General features: G+C 28.9%; 1 protein-coding gene across 6 annotated transcripts in view; it reads right to left on the minus strand.

Moving 5' to 3' along the window:
- Positions 1-19,469, minus strand: part of LOC107447253 (PR domain zinc finger protein 1) — an 86,263-nt gene that overhangs the window by 8,788 nt on the left and 58,006 nt on the right. For 3 of the 6 annotated variants that reach the window (XM_071179632.1, XM_043056956.2, XM_071179631.1), the window contains exons 3-4: positions 10,168-10,236; positions 6,278-6,456 (exon numbers count right to left, since the gene is read on the minus strand). In XM_071179632.1, coding sequence (XP_071035733.1) covers positions 6,278-6,448 — 171 coding nt within the window. In that variant the 5' untranslated portion in view covers positions 6,449-6,456; positions 10,168-10,236. Of the gene's footprint in view, positions 1-1,003; positions 1,266-6,277; positions 6,457-10,167; positions 10,237-19,469 lie in introns of those variants that run through there. The other 3 variants (XM_071179633.1, XM_071179634.1, XM_043056962.2) reach the window with 2 other exon arrangements.

The raw sequence follows: 19,469 nt of genomic DNA on the forward strand, positions 1-19,469 counted from the left end.
ATTTTGGTAACAGAAAATAGCTGTATGAAATTAGCAATTTGTTGCTAAGCTCTATTTACCAAAAGAAAAACATAGTAACACTGCATTTACTAATATGGCATGTTTGCTAAATTGCATATCTATAGCTACGCAGTTTAAAACTTATATTGGTAAATAGGTTTCAAGAAAAAAGATTTTTTTAAAAAGCACTTTTTGTTTTTCATTGTTTTACATTCTTTATATGATATGAAATACCGTTATATTAAACAAAACTAATAAAGCATAGCACAAGAAAATAATTTTAGAAAAAAACTGCCTTTTCAGCAAAAGAAATTTTGATATTTAATATAAAATATGGTTAATTTTTGAATATAAAATATGTTCAATTATTTTTAAAATAAGTATTTGATTAATAATTAAATTTAATCTTGATACACTAAATAAATTATTGAAATTTTTACTAACAAAAAACTAAGAAACCAATATTAAATAATATAATATGTTCTTTACATAATATTGAATATTACGCTGAACATTGTATGTTATTAAAACATAATTTCATATATTATACACTTTAGAAGTCTATATTTTTAACATAGTATTTGTGCAAAATGTACTTTACCTTATAGTGTAATGTTATACAATAGTTTTATGTGATATAATTAAACTAGCTAAGAAAAACTGATTTAACTAAATTATTTTCAAACAATATCTAAAACTTAATTGAGATAATTTTTTATATTAACAAATAATTTTTAAATTAGTTATTTATAGTTAACTAAGGTACATTTGTTTTCAGTTAACTAAACTACACTTTTTAATGAATTACAAAAAAATACACATTTCTTAAAAGAAAAGAAAAAACAAGAAAAGTTGGTACACATTTTGAAAAATTGCGAAAGCATGAAAATAAAATCTTGAATTTGTTTTCATTAATTTATTTTATAAAATAGATATAATCAATAACAAAATGCATTTTATGTTATTTAGTTAATAAGTTTCAAAAAACAATCTGCAAACAAACCTGAAAAGTGTTCAAATAAATATAAAAGGCAACGTGATAATTCAAGAATTCGTCTCAAATTTATGTGTATTGCATCCAGATCATAAATCACATTTTAAAAGCAGTATCTAACAAAAATGATGAAACGTATTTAAAATATTTTTTAGGTCGTACTAGAACATTTGATGGATCTTTTATGAAACTATAGTATACTTTTGTCATCAACAAATTTTTTTGTCTTAACCAGTCTTTTCGTAGCTACAACAGTAAATGATTATGATCTAAAACTGAGATAATACTGAAAACGTAAATGTCACCGAACAGGCACGATATAGATAAGCCACGATAACAATAAGATGTAGGTCTTACTGTTACTATCAATAAAATGCTGAGACTAGGACTTTTATTTTTATGTCAGAAGTATTGAGAAAATAATTTTTTAGGCTATACAAAATATAAAGAGAGCGCTATTAAACGTATCATTACAGTTGCTTTGAAGTTCAAGAACTGATAAATGCGGGATCTTATCATCAAAAAACACAAGTTTGATATTGACATTCATTCAAGGCCAAGGTCAAATTTTATTCTTGAATTTTCGTGTTTAATAAGAGAGGTGTGAATAAATTCTCACAGGCTTTGGTGAAACTTTTAAAAAGTATAAAATTATAGCACATTGTAAAAAATTCCAGATAAAATTCATGGCATAAAGTATCGGCACTTTGGTTGCCTTATCCGTAATATCCATTTTTACCGTAAAGTATTTATTTCGTAATTTTACAGTAATATTTGTTTAATTAGAGCGATTCGGGGATATTATGGTAATTATTCCTGTAAAAATTACGGTATATCAGATTTTTGGTTCCATAAAATGATCCGGTTATAATGGATTTTATGGTAAAAAGTACCGACACCCTGACTGTCGGAACTTACTACCGTAATTTGATAAAGAATTTTTTTGCAGTCTATGAATTTCTATTGTGTAAATCTATTAACGTAAAGTTTATTAAAATTTTGTGAATAAATTCCAACAGTTATTGATTCACTAAAATTTTTAGAACTGTATTAAAATAATTTTAAAGAAAGTGGGAATTTCTACAGTTTATTACAATAAACGTATACACAGTTTTATGAACAAATTCAGACGTGTTGTGTTTAAATTGTTAAAAACATAAAACAATAGTATAGATTTCTATGATTAATTTCTATAAACGTAAGCTTTATTGGAATTTTTTGAGTCTGTTTTTATGGTATTTGACCCAAATCATTAAAAGTATTAAATTTAAATATGAATTTCCTCAATCTATAAACGTAAGCTTAATCACAATTTTATGTTAAATTCTAACAGGTTTTTTTAATGAAATTCGTTAAAAGTATGAAAAAAGCCATGCTTACAGAATATATTAGTTTGAGGTATCAATATTATAAATCAACTTTTAATTCATTTTTATGACAGTAAATTATGGATATGATTTGAAAAAAAGTTTTTTTTTTGTTAACGGTTTAATCATTAATATACGAATTAGTAAAACCGTAAGTTATTATTAAAATTTTGGTTGATGAATGAAATATATTATTTTTAAATATTAATTCAAGACGCGATGGCATAATGGTTAAAGTACTGAGTTGTCATTGTTTTGAGTCGGGGCTCTATCCCAGTGGTGTTTTGAATCTTACCAGGTATCATATCGATAGGTACTAGTTTGTCTGTGAAAGCGGTCGATGCGCAATTCTAACCACATTGCCATCATCACGCCATTGATCTCAAAATTGAGGAACCTTAACCTCCATTGCCCCTTTGATCAAATACAACTAAAAAAATATACAAGGTATAGTTAATAAAATTATTTTATTTAGATCTACATAAATTCCCTAACGATAATTTCACGATGATAAAATGTACATGCGTTATATCAAAAGGAAAAAAAAAAGAAATCTAGAACAATTAATAATGGTTCCAACTTCGACCACCAGGTGGACAGCAGGAGAGTATTATGAACTAAAACACGCGTAATAAATTCAAAGTGCATTATTTTGAAAACAGCACGTGATCAATAGAGTTCTCGCTGACTCAACTTTCAATCACGGAAATGGCTAACCGACTTGTTTCCGGCTTGCAAAGATCACAAAACTGACGTATAATAACCCTATTAGTAGATTGATTGTGTGTTAGAATTTTTTTACTTTCGGATTAACAGTAAGAGGATTTTCGTTGTTTTCCTCTGTATGCTACTCAAATATGGGTTAGGTTTATTAGTAGCCTAAAGGATTTCTTGATCAATTGCAGCTACATGTGCTTGTTTTCATCTATGGTGGAGTTAACTCACTTTCTCGATACATATAATCTTTTTGAAATCCTCACAGCCAGAAATCTGTACGCTTCATTTATACTCATGAACTTTTAGGAATCCTTACAACAGAAGTCCTCCTGCTATCTCTACTCATATGATCTTTCAGTGATTCTCTGAACCAGAAGTCTGTATTCTTCCTCCACTGTTTGATTTTTTAGGAATCCTCACAACCAGAAGTTCGCATGCATTCTCTACTCATATGATCTTTCAGTGGTTCTTTCAACCAGAAGTTCGTATTCTTCCTCTACACACGCGATATTTCAGGAATTCCTACAACCAGAATCCCTCATCCTTTCTCTACTCTTATGATCTTTTAGTGGCTCTCTCAACTAGTATTCTTCCTTTTCCCGTATGATCTTGCAGAAATTTTATGACAGTAACTAATGTCTTTTTAAATCACTAAAAATCTGAATAAAATCTTCTTATATTGTATAAAAAATTTTCGAAATTAAAACTGTAGATTTCTGTTTTTTGTTATCCGTTGTTTACCAAATTTCCTAAATACTCGTTTAATGGAACTGACATTATGCATCCTTAGAGGGTAACTTTAAATACAACCTTCCTTAATTTATAAAATTTCGAAGAATAAAAATTAAAGCAGTAATTTTTAACTTTTGATTACTTTGCATTTCTTAATAAACTTAACAAGGAAACCACAACACCATTATTTCAGACTTTAGTATTTGCGATTTTTTGACGACTTCTAACATTTTCCTCGATAAAAAAAAACTTTTCTTTGAATAAAATGCGCATAATTTTTTTTTCGCAACAGTAATCTTTAACTTCTTCGCAAAAACAGTTAAGACGTCTTCGGTTTATGTCTAACAATGGCTATTTCAAAAAGGGATTTATTAAATAATAGAGATCTGTCTGGAGAGAATTTTCGTTTTGGAATAAAATTTTCTCTTACGCTTCGAATGATGATAAAATGAAAGAATAACAGGTAAAAAAACACCCTCCGTACAGCCCCGACTTTAATCCGGCATCTCTAACAGAAAATGCTATTGTATTGAAAAGTAAAAACGCAATATGTCTTGCAGTAAGCTTGGAGGATTAAAAAGACAAAAGACGTTGAAAAGAAAAGAAAAAGTTTTCATTTCATTAGTCGTTTCCTTTTCCTTTGGTTCGGAAAAGTGTTTATCCTCGCCAAATATACATATTTCTTTCTTTTTCTGGTGCATAGATTTAATGGAAACTCAAAAGAATTAAAGTATTTCACCATTCCTTATAACTTTCCAAATTTTCCGACGTTGGAGTACTGAGAGCTGTTTCATTATTCAAATTTAGTTTACCGCATTTTAATTAAAGTTCTGAAAATGCTCCCTTAACAAATACTCGAACATTAAAAAAATTATTGCCAGAACCAAAAGGTTTTAGAAAGGAGAATAAAAAGTCATGAATTATTTATTGGAGAGAAACAGAAAATCTCTTCAATATTTTAAGTCTTCAAATCCGAATTCTTTTATTGATTTTTCCAAATTTTGTTGTGTTGAAGTGGTTTTAAATGAAGCCAAATAAATAAAAATTTTGAAATGAGAAAACTGCGGTTGCAAAATCAATGCACCAAACTAATTTTTATTTTAGCTGAAAATTTCCGATGGATTGTGTAAAGCGTAAATTTATGCTTAGAATTTTTAATTATTTAATATTTTTCATAATTTAGACTTGGGATGTTTTATAACTTTCACTTCACTTGGTCTACGAAGACTTTCTCCTTAAATCCTGTCTTGTCTGCAAAATTTCAATAAATTAAAAAATATTTTAGATAAAGGAGCTATGTGTCAAATAATTAACGAAGGAAAAGTAACATATATACTTACTAGAGGTCTCAAATTTTTATTTTTCCACGGAAGAAAACAAAGACGCTCTTGAAGTCTAACGTTGAAAATATGAGTTTGGCGACAGCGAAACCTGTTTGGTTACCGGAAAAAAAAACAAAGATAACTTGAAGGTGATTGTTCGAAATTACTTTAAGTTGCGTCGGGAAACAAATCAATATTAAAAAAATATAGGATCGGCAACAACGAAACCTGTTTGATTATCAGAGGAAACAGAGGAACTTTGAAAGGTGGTTATTGAAATCCCCTTAAATACGGGATTGGTACACGAGTAGAGAGGAAACGAGGGGTAAAGAGGGAGGTAACATAAAGAACAGAGGAAGAATAAGTAAGCATGAAATCTACAGAAGAATCGAAATCGGGTTGAGTTTCTTTTTCTTTCTTTTTTCAAAAATGGCATAACTAAAGAGTAATATGCCACTTCGTCAGTGGATTAAAGATATCAATTCAAGGATGTTACCCGTACGTCCTTATGGGGCAGATACTTTGGAAATCTATTTAAAACACCACATATTATAGATTTAAAATCCCACAAAAAGTATCGAAGATTGCTTATTATTAGAAATGACTAAGAGAGTGCAACATGGGCACGATAACATAGGCTTTCGACGTCACCGAAAGAGATAAGGGATTAAAACAGTTTCAAGTTATAGGGGCTGTCCATGCATCTCGAACTGACCATCACTGGACCTACAACGTCTTAGATTGGTATTCTCGTGGCATCTGATAATGGCTTCCAAGAAAAGGACAACAAAAAGGTGGTCTAATAAAAATTAGAAAAGCAGCAGTTGTGAATTGATACGCCAGAGTAGCAGATCAGAATTTTTGAAACAGCAAATTTAGCTTCAGGAAAACGCCTCTTCTTAAGTTACCACTTTTGATTTGTTTACAAAATACACATTAATAAAATATCATATTTTCTATATAAAGAGTAACAGCAGTAGTAGCTTCAATAACTTGTTCACCTAAGAAGTCAATTGATAATTGAATACTTAAGGCAGATTATACATAATATTTTTGAATACTTTAAATCTTAAACTGTTAAAATTTTAAATCAAACTAAGAGTTTAAAATTATTGACATATAAATATAAAAAAAAATTCACTTACATCTCCCCCGAGAGAGGGCGCAGCTCTTATTATGAGATTTCTGGGTAAACTAGCCTCTGCCCTGTTCGGGCAGTCTTCATCACATGGCTGGTCTCTCACAAGATAAACTGCTAGAGTATCGAATTCTTCTTCTCGGAGAGAGTTGAGGTCCCAGTTAGCAGCATCGTCCATTCTAAGCACTTGAAGAATTTATTCCAAGGAAGAAATAAAAAAAATTTCAAATTAACAACGTCCATATAAAATAATTTTTTCATGAATGTGCTCCAGTGCAATAGTAATGGGGTGGGCATAAAATAATTCAATGTTATTAAAATAATATTACCATTATAATTGCTGAAATTAATGCATTATAGAATATCCTGTCAGGCGATGTGTATCATAATTAAGGAACTTATAAAATCAGAGGCTTAGATAATGGTTTCTGTTTCTTCACAAAATTTTAATTTAAAAATATCTTCTAAATTTTTTGTTGTGTATTAAAAAAAATTTCTTTTACGTTTATAATGATTGCATAAGCAACGTTTGATATTTCTTGAAAAATCTTTGGCAGTATTTCTAACTTATAAAGAATATTAATCAAGCCTTCTTCCGTACCAGTCTCACAACATTAACCTGAGTGAAATGAATGATATAATTATTATTCGCATTACAAGTAGGGGGAACGAATGTTAAAATTATTTAGTGTCATAAATTTAGATTTTTTTCTATGCGAGTTAGACGATGTACAGTCAAATAAGTGTTAATATTATTCTTTGCCATAGCACGGTAATGTTTGATCATGACTTTTCGAAAAATTAACAATGAAATACAGTTTTATTGTCAATCTGTTGAGAAGTAAATATGGTTAATTTGGTAATTGTGTCATGATACCTTAGCATTGCATAAAAATCATTTATTTTGTTAAATTTACTTTTCAGTTTTGTATTTTTTACTAAATTTATAGTAATAAAAACTATAATTTCGTTAAACAGAATTTAATTGTTACCACAGAAACGGATAAATTACGTAGTGAATAATTTAAAAACCGTTTACTTTAGTTTTATTACCAGAGTTATGTTTTTCTTCCTCTTTTACCAGAAAGATCATTACCTTACAAGCAAAATACCATACAAATATGATAGAAAATTAATATACATGTATGGAAATTTTACCAGAATTGTTTACTCTATGTAGATTGTTCCACAAATTCATTTAACTAAATAAATAATTTAACACATTTAGTAAAAAATTTACAATATTTCAAGAAAGCCTGTCAAGACATTATGACATTTAATAGTTAGAGAGTTATTTTGAAAAGCTTCTAACTAATTTCCCTTCAAGTTAGAAACTATAAAGGGAAGTTTTAAAAACGTTTTTCAAAAAGAAGTTTGTCAGAAAATTAAGAATTTTTTTTAAAACTTTCTAATTTACGCATAAGACCGGGGAAGTAAGAAAATTAAAAAAAAAAAACTTTGAGAAGCTTTTTAATGTTTTTATTGAATTAAGAATATTTTGGTGTTGCTTGTAACTTGTTTTCCAAGAAAAAAGAAATTTTTCATTGTTACATAAAGTTTGCTGAAGTTAAACGAATGAAAACGTTTTATCGTTATTTTAGTTTAGAAATTTATTACAGAAATTGCTAGAAAACAGGATCAAAACTATAAGCAATTAAATGTTTTTATATGTATGACGAACATTGCTTAAATTCAGAAATAATTCATAATCAACATGCATTAATTGTTTCTATCCAACAATCTTCAAAATCCACTGAAATTAAATAAGCACAAAATAAAATGCTCATTTTTAGAAAATTTCCTTACCTTTGATATAGTAATGTTTCTTCATTTGTTTATATTTAAGTTGAAAATGATATATACATAATTAGGAAAAAACTCGCTTTATACAACAGTGCAGATAAAATAAACACTAGCAAATGACATTTATCTCAAAAGTACCATTTTTTGCAATGACAGATTAAATCAACTTCAACAGTTTTTAACTCTGTTAACTAAACATGCACTGTAAAAAATTTCGGATCAAATTGCGATATAAAGTACTAAAATTTTGGGTGTATCATCTGTAAAATCCATTTTTATTGTAAATTATTATACCGCAATCTTTATAGTATTATTTATTTAATTCGAGTGATTCACTGTTGCTGCAATTATTGAGTATATTGCAATTACTGTATCATTGAGCGATGTTACTCTAATTATTACTGTAAAATTACGCTTATCTTGCTTTCTGTGATCCCGGTAAGTTTATCCTGACAGGAAAAATTTGCACTGACTCTTTCTTATAGAGTTTTACTCTAATTGACTTTAAACTTCAGAAAAATATTCTTCATATGTTGTACTAGAACACCCATCACCCATGCATATCGGCCGGGGTGCACTGATAAAATTTTCCTTCTAAAATTATGGTAAAATAACTGCCAGCTGTCTGCCCATCCAATTAACCGTAAAGTTTACGGTAAAGAACATTTTTTTCCTTTCTGGTTTTGAAACCATTTACAAAAAGTACGGTTATAAAACAATGAATACAAAACTATACGGTTTTTTAATCATTTACTACTAAATTTTTCAAAAACGTAAAAAAAAATAAATTATTATTTAAATAGACGTAGGAGCTCGGCTTTTCGTAAGGTAATGGGCATTGGAGAGTGCCGGACACTGGAAATTCTTCATGTGTTGAAGGGAAGGGAGGAAATATTGTGGTGTCAAAACTAGGACTCGGACACCAGTTCTGCCGGTCATGAGATTAACAGATAAACCCGCTCGGCTATGATATGTACGCATTTACAAAGAACTAAGTAGCTTCATTAGGTCGTTCTAGTTGATGCGATAAAATTCTGGTTGTTTAACCGTACTAGGTGAAAGCTGTTAATAAACAGTTTTCTCAAACTTTCAGTTTGATTACCATTTTATTTATGGTTATTTGACTGTTTTGATTATATATGGTAAAATAACCACTCAAAAAATTGCTATTTAACCATTTTTTCCTAGAAATTTCCAGCAGTGTGGAATTTAGTCTCGCGTGTTTCACCTTTTATCGACTGATCCCTTGGTCTTGATTTATGATACTATGTATTTTTTTTTATTTACGTCGAATCCGGACTACATTCTTTTGAATGACTAAGCCTCTCCTACGTTGTGGCAGTTTTACGGGTTAAAACCATAATAATATTACTTCATAAGTATCGTTCCTATCGAGTTTGGGTTGCAAAAATTATAAAATAATTTATAATTCAATTTAGCTATTATTAAGAACATGGATAAACTATTTTATAACGTTGGATAGAACATAATACCTTTCTGAATTATGTTTTGACTCATCGTTAAAATTAGTTTAATTACAGTTTATTAATTATTGTTTGACATAGTACACTTTTTATATTCTATTATGAAAAAAATCTGCCGTTATAATAAAACGAAATACATCCTAGTTTTCAAATATATTTATATTATTAAGTATTTATTAATCCACTGATAACATTTGATGTTAAATACTATCATAAATCGTCAATTTTTTTTAAAAAAAAAGAATTATTTAAGATATATTATTAAAAATAATTCTTAAACTACGATAACTATAAACTGTTTGGCTTTATTAGGATTTAAAACATTTAAGTAGAAGAAAACACGATCTTATAAAAAAGTTGATATATTTAAGCTTATTGTTTGCTATTGTAAAATTTCACATTCAGCCTATTAATTTGCTAATTCATTTATTTTAATGGTAGTTAAAAAATTGCAAAACTTATTTACTTACCTAAATAATTATTTATCAATCATGCGGCTTGTAGCTCATGTCCCACTTTTATAAAAACTTACTTCATGCAACAATATATCTTTATTCCTTTTCTTAGGGAAAATAAGTTAAAGAAGAGGGATAAAAAGGGAAAAACTCACCTTTCTAAATGGTCGCCCTAACATCCGGAGGATGAGGACTAACCATACATTCATAAATCATTTTCAGTCCTGAAATTAAAACAAAGAAATATTTTAGAATATTTCCAATTTACATTTATATGCAATGACCTAAATTATAAACGAACTATTTTGATCTAAATTATTTTTAATATTTTTGAATCAAAATTTCTATTATTTCTCTTAATACTTTGAAATTTTTAAAAACAGAAAAAAAGAAGAAGAAAAAACGTATCTCAGTACTATTATATTATTATTTACAATAATCATCAAAGTGAAGATATCTTTGATTTTTTCTTCTTAGATTGACTACGAGTTGCGAGTTAAAATATAAGAGTGTATGCACAATAATCATCAAAGTAAAGATGTCTTTGATTTTCTCTTCTTAGATTGACTACGAGTTGCGAGTTAAAATATGAGAGTGCATGTACAATAATCATCAAAGTGAAGATATCTTTGATAGTCTCTTCTTAGATTGACTACGAGTTGCGAGTTAAAATATGAGAGTGTATGCACAATAATCATCAAAGTAAAGATATCTTTGATTTTCTCTTCTTAGATTGACTACGAGTTGCGAGTTAAAATATGAGAGCGTATGTACAATAATCATCAAAGTGAAGATATCTTTGATTTTCTCTTCTTCGATTGACTACGAGTTGCGAGTTAAAATATGAGAGTGTATGTACAATAATCATCAAAGTGAAGATATCTTTGATATTCTCTTCTTAGATTGACTACGAGTTGCGAGTATAAGTGAGTGTATACTTAGCATGTGTTATTATTATTGTCTTAACATTCCTCAACTCAGCAATTAATGTCAAGGTTTCAAATACATCACGTCAAAAATAAATTTTTTTTTCTACGTAGAAAAGCTTAATAACTAGTAAAAAGCCTCAAACTACATACAAAAACGCATAACGCAAAAAAGAAAGTTTAAAAAAAATCAAATTATTGATGATTGAAACCGTAAAAAATTCAGTTGTTTTTTTGGTTATGTGTTATTGAACCAGAAATGTTAAGTCTTGCTTTAGCAAACGTTATTAAAATAGCATTTTAACTAACCTGTAGTTACATAATTGAACCAAAATGAATAAGTAAATAAGTTTATTTTCCTTAAGGTGCAAAAAGAATACAATGGCAAACACTTATAAATTGGGATATGATCCGATCATACATAATAGAATTTAGAGAAAGTAAGAAATAGCTGTAAAAATAATTGTTAATTTCAAAAATTAATCTCTATCATAATAAAATATTGCTGCAACTTTAAATTCTTTCTGTATAATGAAAAACACGTAAATTATGGTAAAATAATCGTGCTGTATGGTAATGACATTCTTAGAAAAATAAAAAACCATAATTCTTATTATTAAAACCAAAATATACGGTACGAAAAATAATTCACCGGAAATTCTAGTTTTCAAAAATATAGTTCTTATTACCATACATTTAGTAAAAAAATAAAAAATCTAAAAAGTAAATTTAACCGAATAAATGTTTTAACATGCCATGCGTTAAAGTATCATGCTGAAATTATAAAATTTTACCACATTTACCAAATTTCATCACACATCATAAGACTATATTTTACTATTAATTTTACCAAAATCATTATCAAAGCGTTTCGGTAAAAATAACCGAGGATTTTAGTGCTCTCATAGAGCCAGAAGCATCGTAAATTTTCTCATATTCTGGTAATTTCGGCAATATTTTTCTCTCAGTGAATGTATAGCTCAGTTTTGCTATTGCTGTTTCGTGCTTTAATATACAAATATTAAAAATTAAAAAAAAAACTCTTAGAGAATCATTACTGAACAATTTATTCAAAATAATGAAATATCTAAGATGAGAATTAAGAATAAAACATATTTTGAATTATAATATTTAATTATAGGTTTGTCATTATAATAATTTTCGAATTTGATGAACAAAAGTACAAGATGCTAAAAGCTAAAAAGAGAAAAATAGAGTAAATAAATTATACTTTTTAAAATTTTCTAAGCAAATGTACTAATATAAATTAGGCTCGATTTATTAAAAGGAGTAAAAAAATAAGTCTACAAATAATAAAACAATCAAGGAAAATTAATGAATAGTAAGCTTTTCATATTGCAAATGAAAAATCTATTTTAGGAAACGAAATAATGCAATACTTAAAAGACAATAGTTATTTTAAAAAAACATATGAAATATTAAAATTATATTTAAATAAAACAATTAATAAATAAATCTTTCTTTTTACCGTACAAATGATTTACCAACCTTCAAATAGCGAACAGATTCTTAAATGAAAATTACAAAATTGTATTTTTTCGGTAAGAACTTAATATAAATTACTTCGAAAAGATATGTGGTTGATAACGGGTTCTCATTTAATGACTGAAGTCTAACATAACGCAATATTAATTGCAAAAAAAAAACGACAAAAAAAAAATTCTACTTCACAATTTTCGTGTAGTCTTCTTGTATCAAAAAGAAAAGAAAAATAAATATTAAAGAGATAGAAATAAAGATAGGTAAATTGCTGAAATGAAAAGTGATTGAAAGTGTTAGCTGTACAAAATTAAACAAAAAATTTTAAGGAGAAAGCGAGCGACTATAATGAACGGCAGCAATATCATATTTTCTCTTTTAGTAATATGATTCTTTTTACTTCATCAAGTCACGTTGGTTTTGTTTCCTGGGTACTTGAAATAGAATATTCCATGCACATGAATTTCGAACATTCTTCGAACACGAATGTCTTCGTTTCAATTACTGCAGCTCTGTGGTTTTAACTTTCATTATTTCAGCAAGATAGTAGTTAATCGAAATATTTGTTAAAAAGCATAAAATTTGATTGGATTTTGAAGCTCTGCTAAAAATATCGTTTGCTGGTATCGGAAAATTGAGATTAGGCGAATTTAATACATGAGTTTGATTTTAATTATGAGATTTGATACAAACTTTATTTCAAATCAAAATATAAAATTTTTTTTTCTTAATGTATAAAGTTATATGTGCATATAAGGAAAATAAACTAGAAAGAAAATAAAAGTGATTTTTGTCATTTAATCTTAAAATTTAGGTCTGGGTATCGTTCAAAAAGTGAATATATTCAATATTCAAGTTTATTGAAATATGCGAAACCCTAAAAAAGTAAGAAAACAGTCAGTGACATTTTAGAATTTTTAACTTCTGAAAATTTGATAAACGTCTTATGCTTAGTTTCAACGTAGAAGTAAATATGCATAATGAAAATTATGATTATCAAAAAACATTTATTTTCAAAAGCAGAAGCTAAAATTTAAAAGGAAAAAATATTCTCTAATCATAATTTGCCACCTTTTTTATATATTATTTTTAATTTTCTGGACTTATTTTTTGACGATTGTTGATATTGCGTGACAACTAAGTCAAACAATGTTGTCAAGTTCAATGCTTAACACTTACTGATTTTCATACATTTTACTAAAATAAACAATATTATTTTTAGTTACTAAAAAAATATAATTTTTAAGACATTTCTGATGATAAATAATGCAAAACAATATGAAGAAAGCACAACTGAATGAACAAAAATGGACTTAGAATAATTTCGGTTTTAAAAACAAGAATCTTCCTCATTGTCGAAACATAAATTAACAGTAATCGAAATACATAAACTGAGAAAGTAATGAGACAAACAAGTTAGATACGAAAAAAAGTGATTAAATTTTTTTAAAAATTGCAACTCATTTATCTTGTTGCTTTATTATTATCATTAAGTGTTTTGACACAGAAGAAAAACCGAAAGCCAAAAAGGTCTCGCGATACTAAGTTCAATTTTGAAGTTAACGATTTTTTTTAATAATATATCAATAATTATAGTGTAAATTACACCTATGTTTTTAAGTTTTCAAAATTCATTGTGTGCATTGACAATTCTGCAATGTATAAGTTAGATCTTCAATTTTCTTTGCCCTAATGTTTATATAATTTGTGGAACTTAAATTAACTGAGAGGACGTTGTGAGCATAAGATCGAAGAGAGAGAGCTCCTCAAGATGCATTCCTTCATTCATTGTATGTCAAGATGCATTCCTTCACTCGTACTTCTAGAGCAGTGGTTACCAACTGGTGACCAGCGAAGCTTTTTTTTTGTGACCCGCGAACTAAAATATATTAGTTGTCATTTTTTTACAGACAATTTTCGTAAAAAATCTACGTGGGTTTAAAATACTTTTCTTCGTTAGAAAAAAAACCTAACTTTTTTGTTTCTGTGAAATTTAACATACCAACGGTGCAAAAAGATTTTTTTCTCAGGTACAAATCTTCTTCTTATTTTAATTTGTAATTCAATACTTTTGTTTTGTACAACTTGACAAAAATCTGACAGTAATATTTAATGTTCCTTCAAACATAAAAGAGTCCTATACGAAATTTTGATTAAGTTGCGGCCAGCCATTTGACTGATGTTTTTAATTACGGTTCCCGGCAGCATGTAAGTTGGAAACCCCTGTTCTAGAGAGTCAAGTTGTATTATATAATTCGCTATTAAATAATTGTTTTTGCTAAATTTGATATCGTCGATGTATTGAAACTGAACTATTAAGAAAACCACTAAGCCACTGAATCCCCCCAGATTATTGAATTTAACACACCAGTAACAGTAGTATAAAATTTTAAATAGTTTGGTACCATCTAATGACTTAAGCTGATAATTGCTGGATTTTTAGTACAATAAACTAGTATCTTTCTCATATTAATTGAATTAAATTCATCAGATTTAATTTTTAAAAAAAAGTTGGTGAAGTCGGAAGGAAGCCGAAAAATGTGGGAAAACGTAAGCGAAAAACTTTATTCAGTAGTGATTAAAAGTGTCTGTTGGTTTAATACTCAAAACACAACCATGCAAATCTTCAAGAATCATTTAAAAATTTGCTTCCAACTGGTACTGGAATAACAGATGTTAGCCTTTCTTTTGTATGACTCTCCACGACGTTTTAAACAAAAGGACTTTTATTTTAACTGACGTTAATTGTTATATAAATAATCTCAAGAAACTGAAGCAGTAAGATATTAATTGAATAGAAAAAATCATTAACAGGGCCGGGACAGCCTGGTTGATAGATCACTGGGCCCATGGCTAAGTGGTCGTGGGTTCGATCTCTGCCGGCCGAAAACTCCCCGTGTAATAAATGGTGACTGATGCAAGTTAAATCTGTCGAGTCTCAAAGTCCTCCATGTTCCCATAACAAATCAATACCTCTGGGGGTACTGAATTGGAGATTGATCGTTCTCTGATTCAGGTCAAAATTACTGTGGAGGAATGAATGGATGTATGAATGGGTCCACCCTATAAACACGTGTTACGTATGGGAGTGGCAGAAGTCGAATTCGTGGCTGTAGATGGCGCCACTGGAAAACATGAGCAACTGCACCCCCTCTGCCTTAATGGCATATTTCAACAACAAATCATAAACATCAAAAATATGCTGATGGAAATCAAAGTCGACATATTTCAGGAGCTCAAAAATTAGACACTCATTCTAATGACCTGCCATGCGTGAATGGGAAAAAGAAAAAAATGATTTAAAATATAAAACGTAAAGTCGTCAATAAGGAATGGAAAATGAAAGTGAGAAACAATAAATAAAAAAACCGCAGCAGTCGATAGTGAAACAAAACTAATCAGGAAAAACCATTGTGATCGAGAGGGGCAAATTAGGGTAAAATGCATTTCCACGAGCTATGGAGAGTTGATGAGAAACTAATGTCGTTAATAAGGGAATAATCATTAATATGAATGAAATGTCAATTGTGTTTCACCATAAATGCAGTTTTAATAAAGTACATTTAAAGTATAATTTTAATTTTCTCTGTCTAAACCTCCCCCGCGCCCCTGTAAATATGTCCCTGTCTTACTTTTTCTCAGGGTCTAAAATCCTACCCTGTTTGCCCAAAATGCCATCAACATCAGTCTTCAGCTGAACATATTTTAAACTGCTTAGGATTTCTACGGGAAGAAATTTACACTTCTCCTCTCCTTGGTTCCGACTTTTTACTCGTCAACGAAATTATGGATCTGGTCTGACACCGTCAGACCTTTGGAGATAAGTAACAACACTAAAGCATATTTAGAGTATGAATAAATTATAAGTATATTTAAAGAATTTTTCAAATTTTCTAACTATTTAGATTCTTATCGAGATTAGCATTACCTGAAGGTGTTAGACATATTGTCAAAGACATTCTTTAGAATAATAAATAATACGTAATGTCATCTAAAGCTGAAACACTACATAAAAACAAATTTTTAGCTAAAATGTGAACGTTTTCCTTACCCATATCCGATACGTAAATGGAGGTTTTTATTATAAATACATTTTTCACGTTTTCTTCAAAAGATTTGAATTTTTTGTTAGGCAAAAACGGGTTGCACGACCCCGAAATACCCTAGTGGTTTTTCTTTCCTTCTCCCGGTTTCAGACTCAGTTTTATAACATCGTTTGATCATCTTGTCTAAAATGCGTAATGACGTTTACATTTGCGTGTACCGTAAATTGTACCTTCAAACATTTCTTGCAATTTCAGTGAAGGTAAATTTCAAATGCCAGTCAATTTAATTGTCGAGATCAGTAACACTCAAAAGTGTTACATGTTATTATAAAGTTATTATGATAACTAATGAATGACTTCATCTGAAAGAGAAACTCAATTTACATTACTAATGAAGAACTCTCTTATTCCAAAGATCGAAGGTCATCGTTGAAATTGAAAATGAAAGAAAGAAAAAGTGGTTTGAGAGAAAGAGGGTGGGGTTGTTCATCAAATATAAGTAGATCAAGGTCGGAAAAAACTAGAAAGTGGACCTTGAGTTTTCGTTGTTGGTCTTTTTGAAACACGCGGAAGCCATGAGTGCCTTTTGAGTTGAAGACCGAAGAGCCATTGACTTTCTATTGGTCTGAAGTAATAGAGTTAATGATGTAATGGAAGTAAACATTGAGAAATTTGACTAAATGCCTGATGTTTGTTTGTAAATAATGATTTTGAATCGAGGTCTATTGTAAGCTGTTGTAGATCTATTGTTTAAACTTATATTGTTTTATGAAATGCGAAAGTCTGAAATAAAATATACTTTTGATTTGAATTATAAGTTGTTCAGAACCACGATGTTAAGTACTGAAAAGTATAGTTCAATTTATATATTTTGCTTTAAATTAAAACCTTACAATAGCATATTGTGCTTAATTTTAATTTATGATATCTAGTTAAAGAAAAAAATCTGGTAAAATTGCCGGACTGCATGGAAATGATATTTATGGTAAAAAAATATTTTTCTTATTATTTAAGACAAAATATACAGTACTTAAGTCATTCATTTGGTAGTTGTTGTGTTCATATGGTAACAACTTACCGAAAACTCTAGTTTTCAAAATTATAGTTCTTATTACCACACTTTCAGCAAAAAATACAAAAGTAAGTTCAACCAAATAAATGGTTTTCCATACCACGCTCTTAGGTATCACGATAAAATAAATTTTTTTTCTTCCACATTTACCAAATTTTATCATGTATTATTAAACCATATTTTACTGTTAATTTTACCGAAATCATTACCAAAGTGATTTGGTAAAAATTTACAAGATTCTCGGGGTTCCCATAGAGCGAGAAACACGGTAAATTTTACCGTATTCTGATACTTTTGTCCAAGCTTTTTCTCAGTGTACTATGTGTCAGTTGTAAGTGACAAATAACATCATGATGCTTTCTTAATCTTAAATTCAGTTTTTTAAAAGAAAACAAACAGTTTTACACTATTTTCACAAGGTAAATGCAGTTGTTTTTAATGGGAAAGAGAAAAAATTGATATTTACTTTTATTATTGAGCGTATTTCTGTTTTCAGTATCTTTAGAGGTATAACTTAGCGAGTGTCAAAATATCTTGCAATTTTGTTAAATACACGACCATATTAATTAAGCAAGAATACTAGACAACTATGTTTTAGATCGATAGCTGTCCCAGGGGTTGGCAAGCGATAGCGAACAGGGGTCGAAAACTCGTAGCTATGAATATTAATAAGATGAGTTTATCTATTATTTACAAACATATTTCGAAAATGATCGCAATTAAGCCTTGGTGGCTTAGAGGATAGAGAGCTTGCTTCCCAAAGAGAAAACCGGGTTCGAATCCCAGCGATGGTTGGTAGATACAAATTCCGCACCCGGCTCACACCGATCACAGTGCTGACGTAAAATATCCTCAGAGGTTGACGGATCTTGTGTTAGAGCCTCCTTGCCGGTAGTTTAACCAACCAAAGCAGTTTTTCGAAATTTTCCTCTCCGTGTAAGGCAAATGCAGGTTAGTTCCTATAGAAAAGTCCTACTCGAAGGCAAATTTCTCCCAATACTTGATCCAAGAGTTCCCTTGTCTCCTGAGTTGATTTTGAAATTACAAGGCTACGGAGCTGAATAGTGGTAGTTGTAAATACAAAATTGGCTTGGCTGTTCAACGACGGTTAATAAAAAAACCCATTGCAATGATTTCGAAATTTTAAATTGAAGAACCATTGCCGAACAAAAAATAAACCAAGTCTAGCTATCACTTAATCCAAGTTATTAAATCCAAAATGCGGTAACTTCACAAAGATAGTCAATTATTATTATATCCTGTTCTTTTCTTGTTATTTTACGACATTAGATTAAAACAAGTAGAAATTATTCTTCATACATGTCTTATATTTACATTCCTCTGTTGTATAGTTATAGGTTGGTATTGGGTAATACATCTGTTGGGTTTTAAGGTTTTATTGCGACACGGCATTAATTCCATGTATTTTTTTTTATTTATATAGTGGTTATTAATGAAATTTCATCTACATCTTATATTGTACAAACTATGTTATAAATTCGAGTTCAACTATTCTGGTTCTGTAAAAAAATTTAGATATTCTCTAACTAAGTACAATATTCTTATATCCTAGAAAATATTTTTCAAACTTGAATTCGAGATTAAAAAAAAAATCAAATTATTGTTATAAATTGGCCAGCATTGTACAAGAGATTATTTTGTCTGTAAAAAGTTTGCTTCCAGAAAAAAAAATTTTTTTTTTGAAAAATAAAACAAAAAAAGTTTTTATAATTATTTTTATTTTTAAAAAATTAGGTAGCAATAATCATCTAAAATATATTAGTTGATCTAAATAAAAATAAGATTTGTAGCTAAAAAAAAATGCATAAAATTTTTCAGCTTATTAAACAAAAAAGAAACAATTAAAAATATTGTTTTTTACATTTTGTCGAAAATTACCTCATTACTATTTC

The sequence above is a fragment of the Parasteatoda tepidariorum genome, chromosome 4, assembly GCF_043381705.1.
Source record: "Parasteatoda tepidariorum isolate YZ-2023 chromosome 4, CAS_Ptep_4.0, whole genome shotgun sequence".
In the NCBI taxonomy this organism is placed as follows: Eukaryota; Metazoa; Arthropoda; class Arachnida; order Araneae; family Theridiidae; genus Parasteatoda; species Parasteatoda tepidariorum.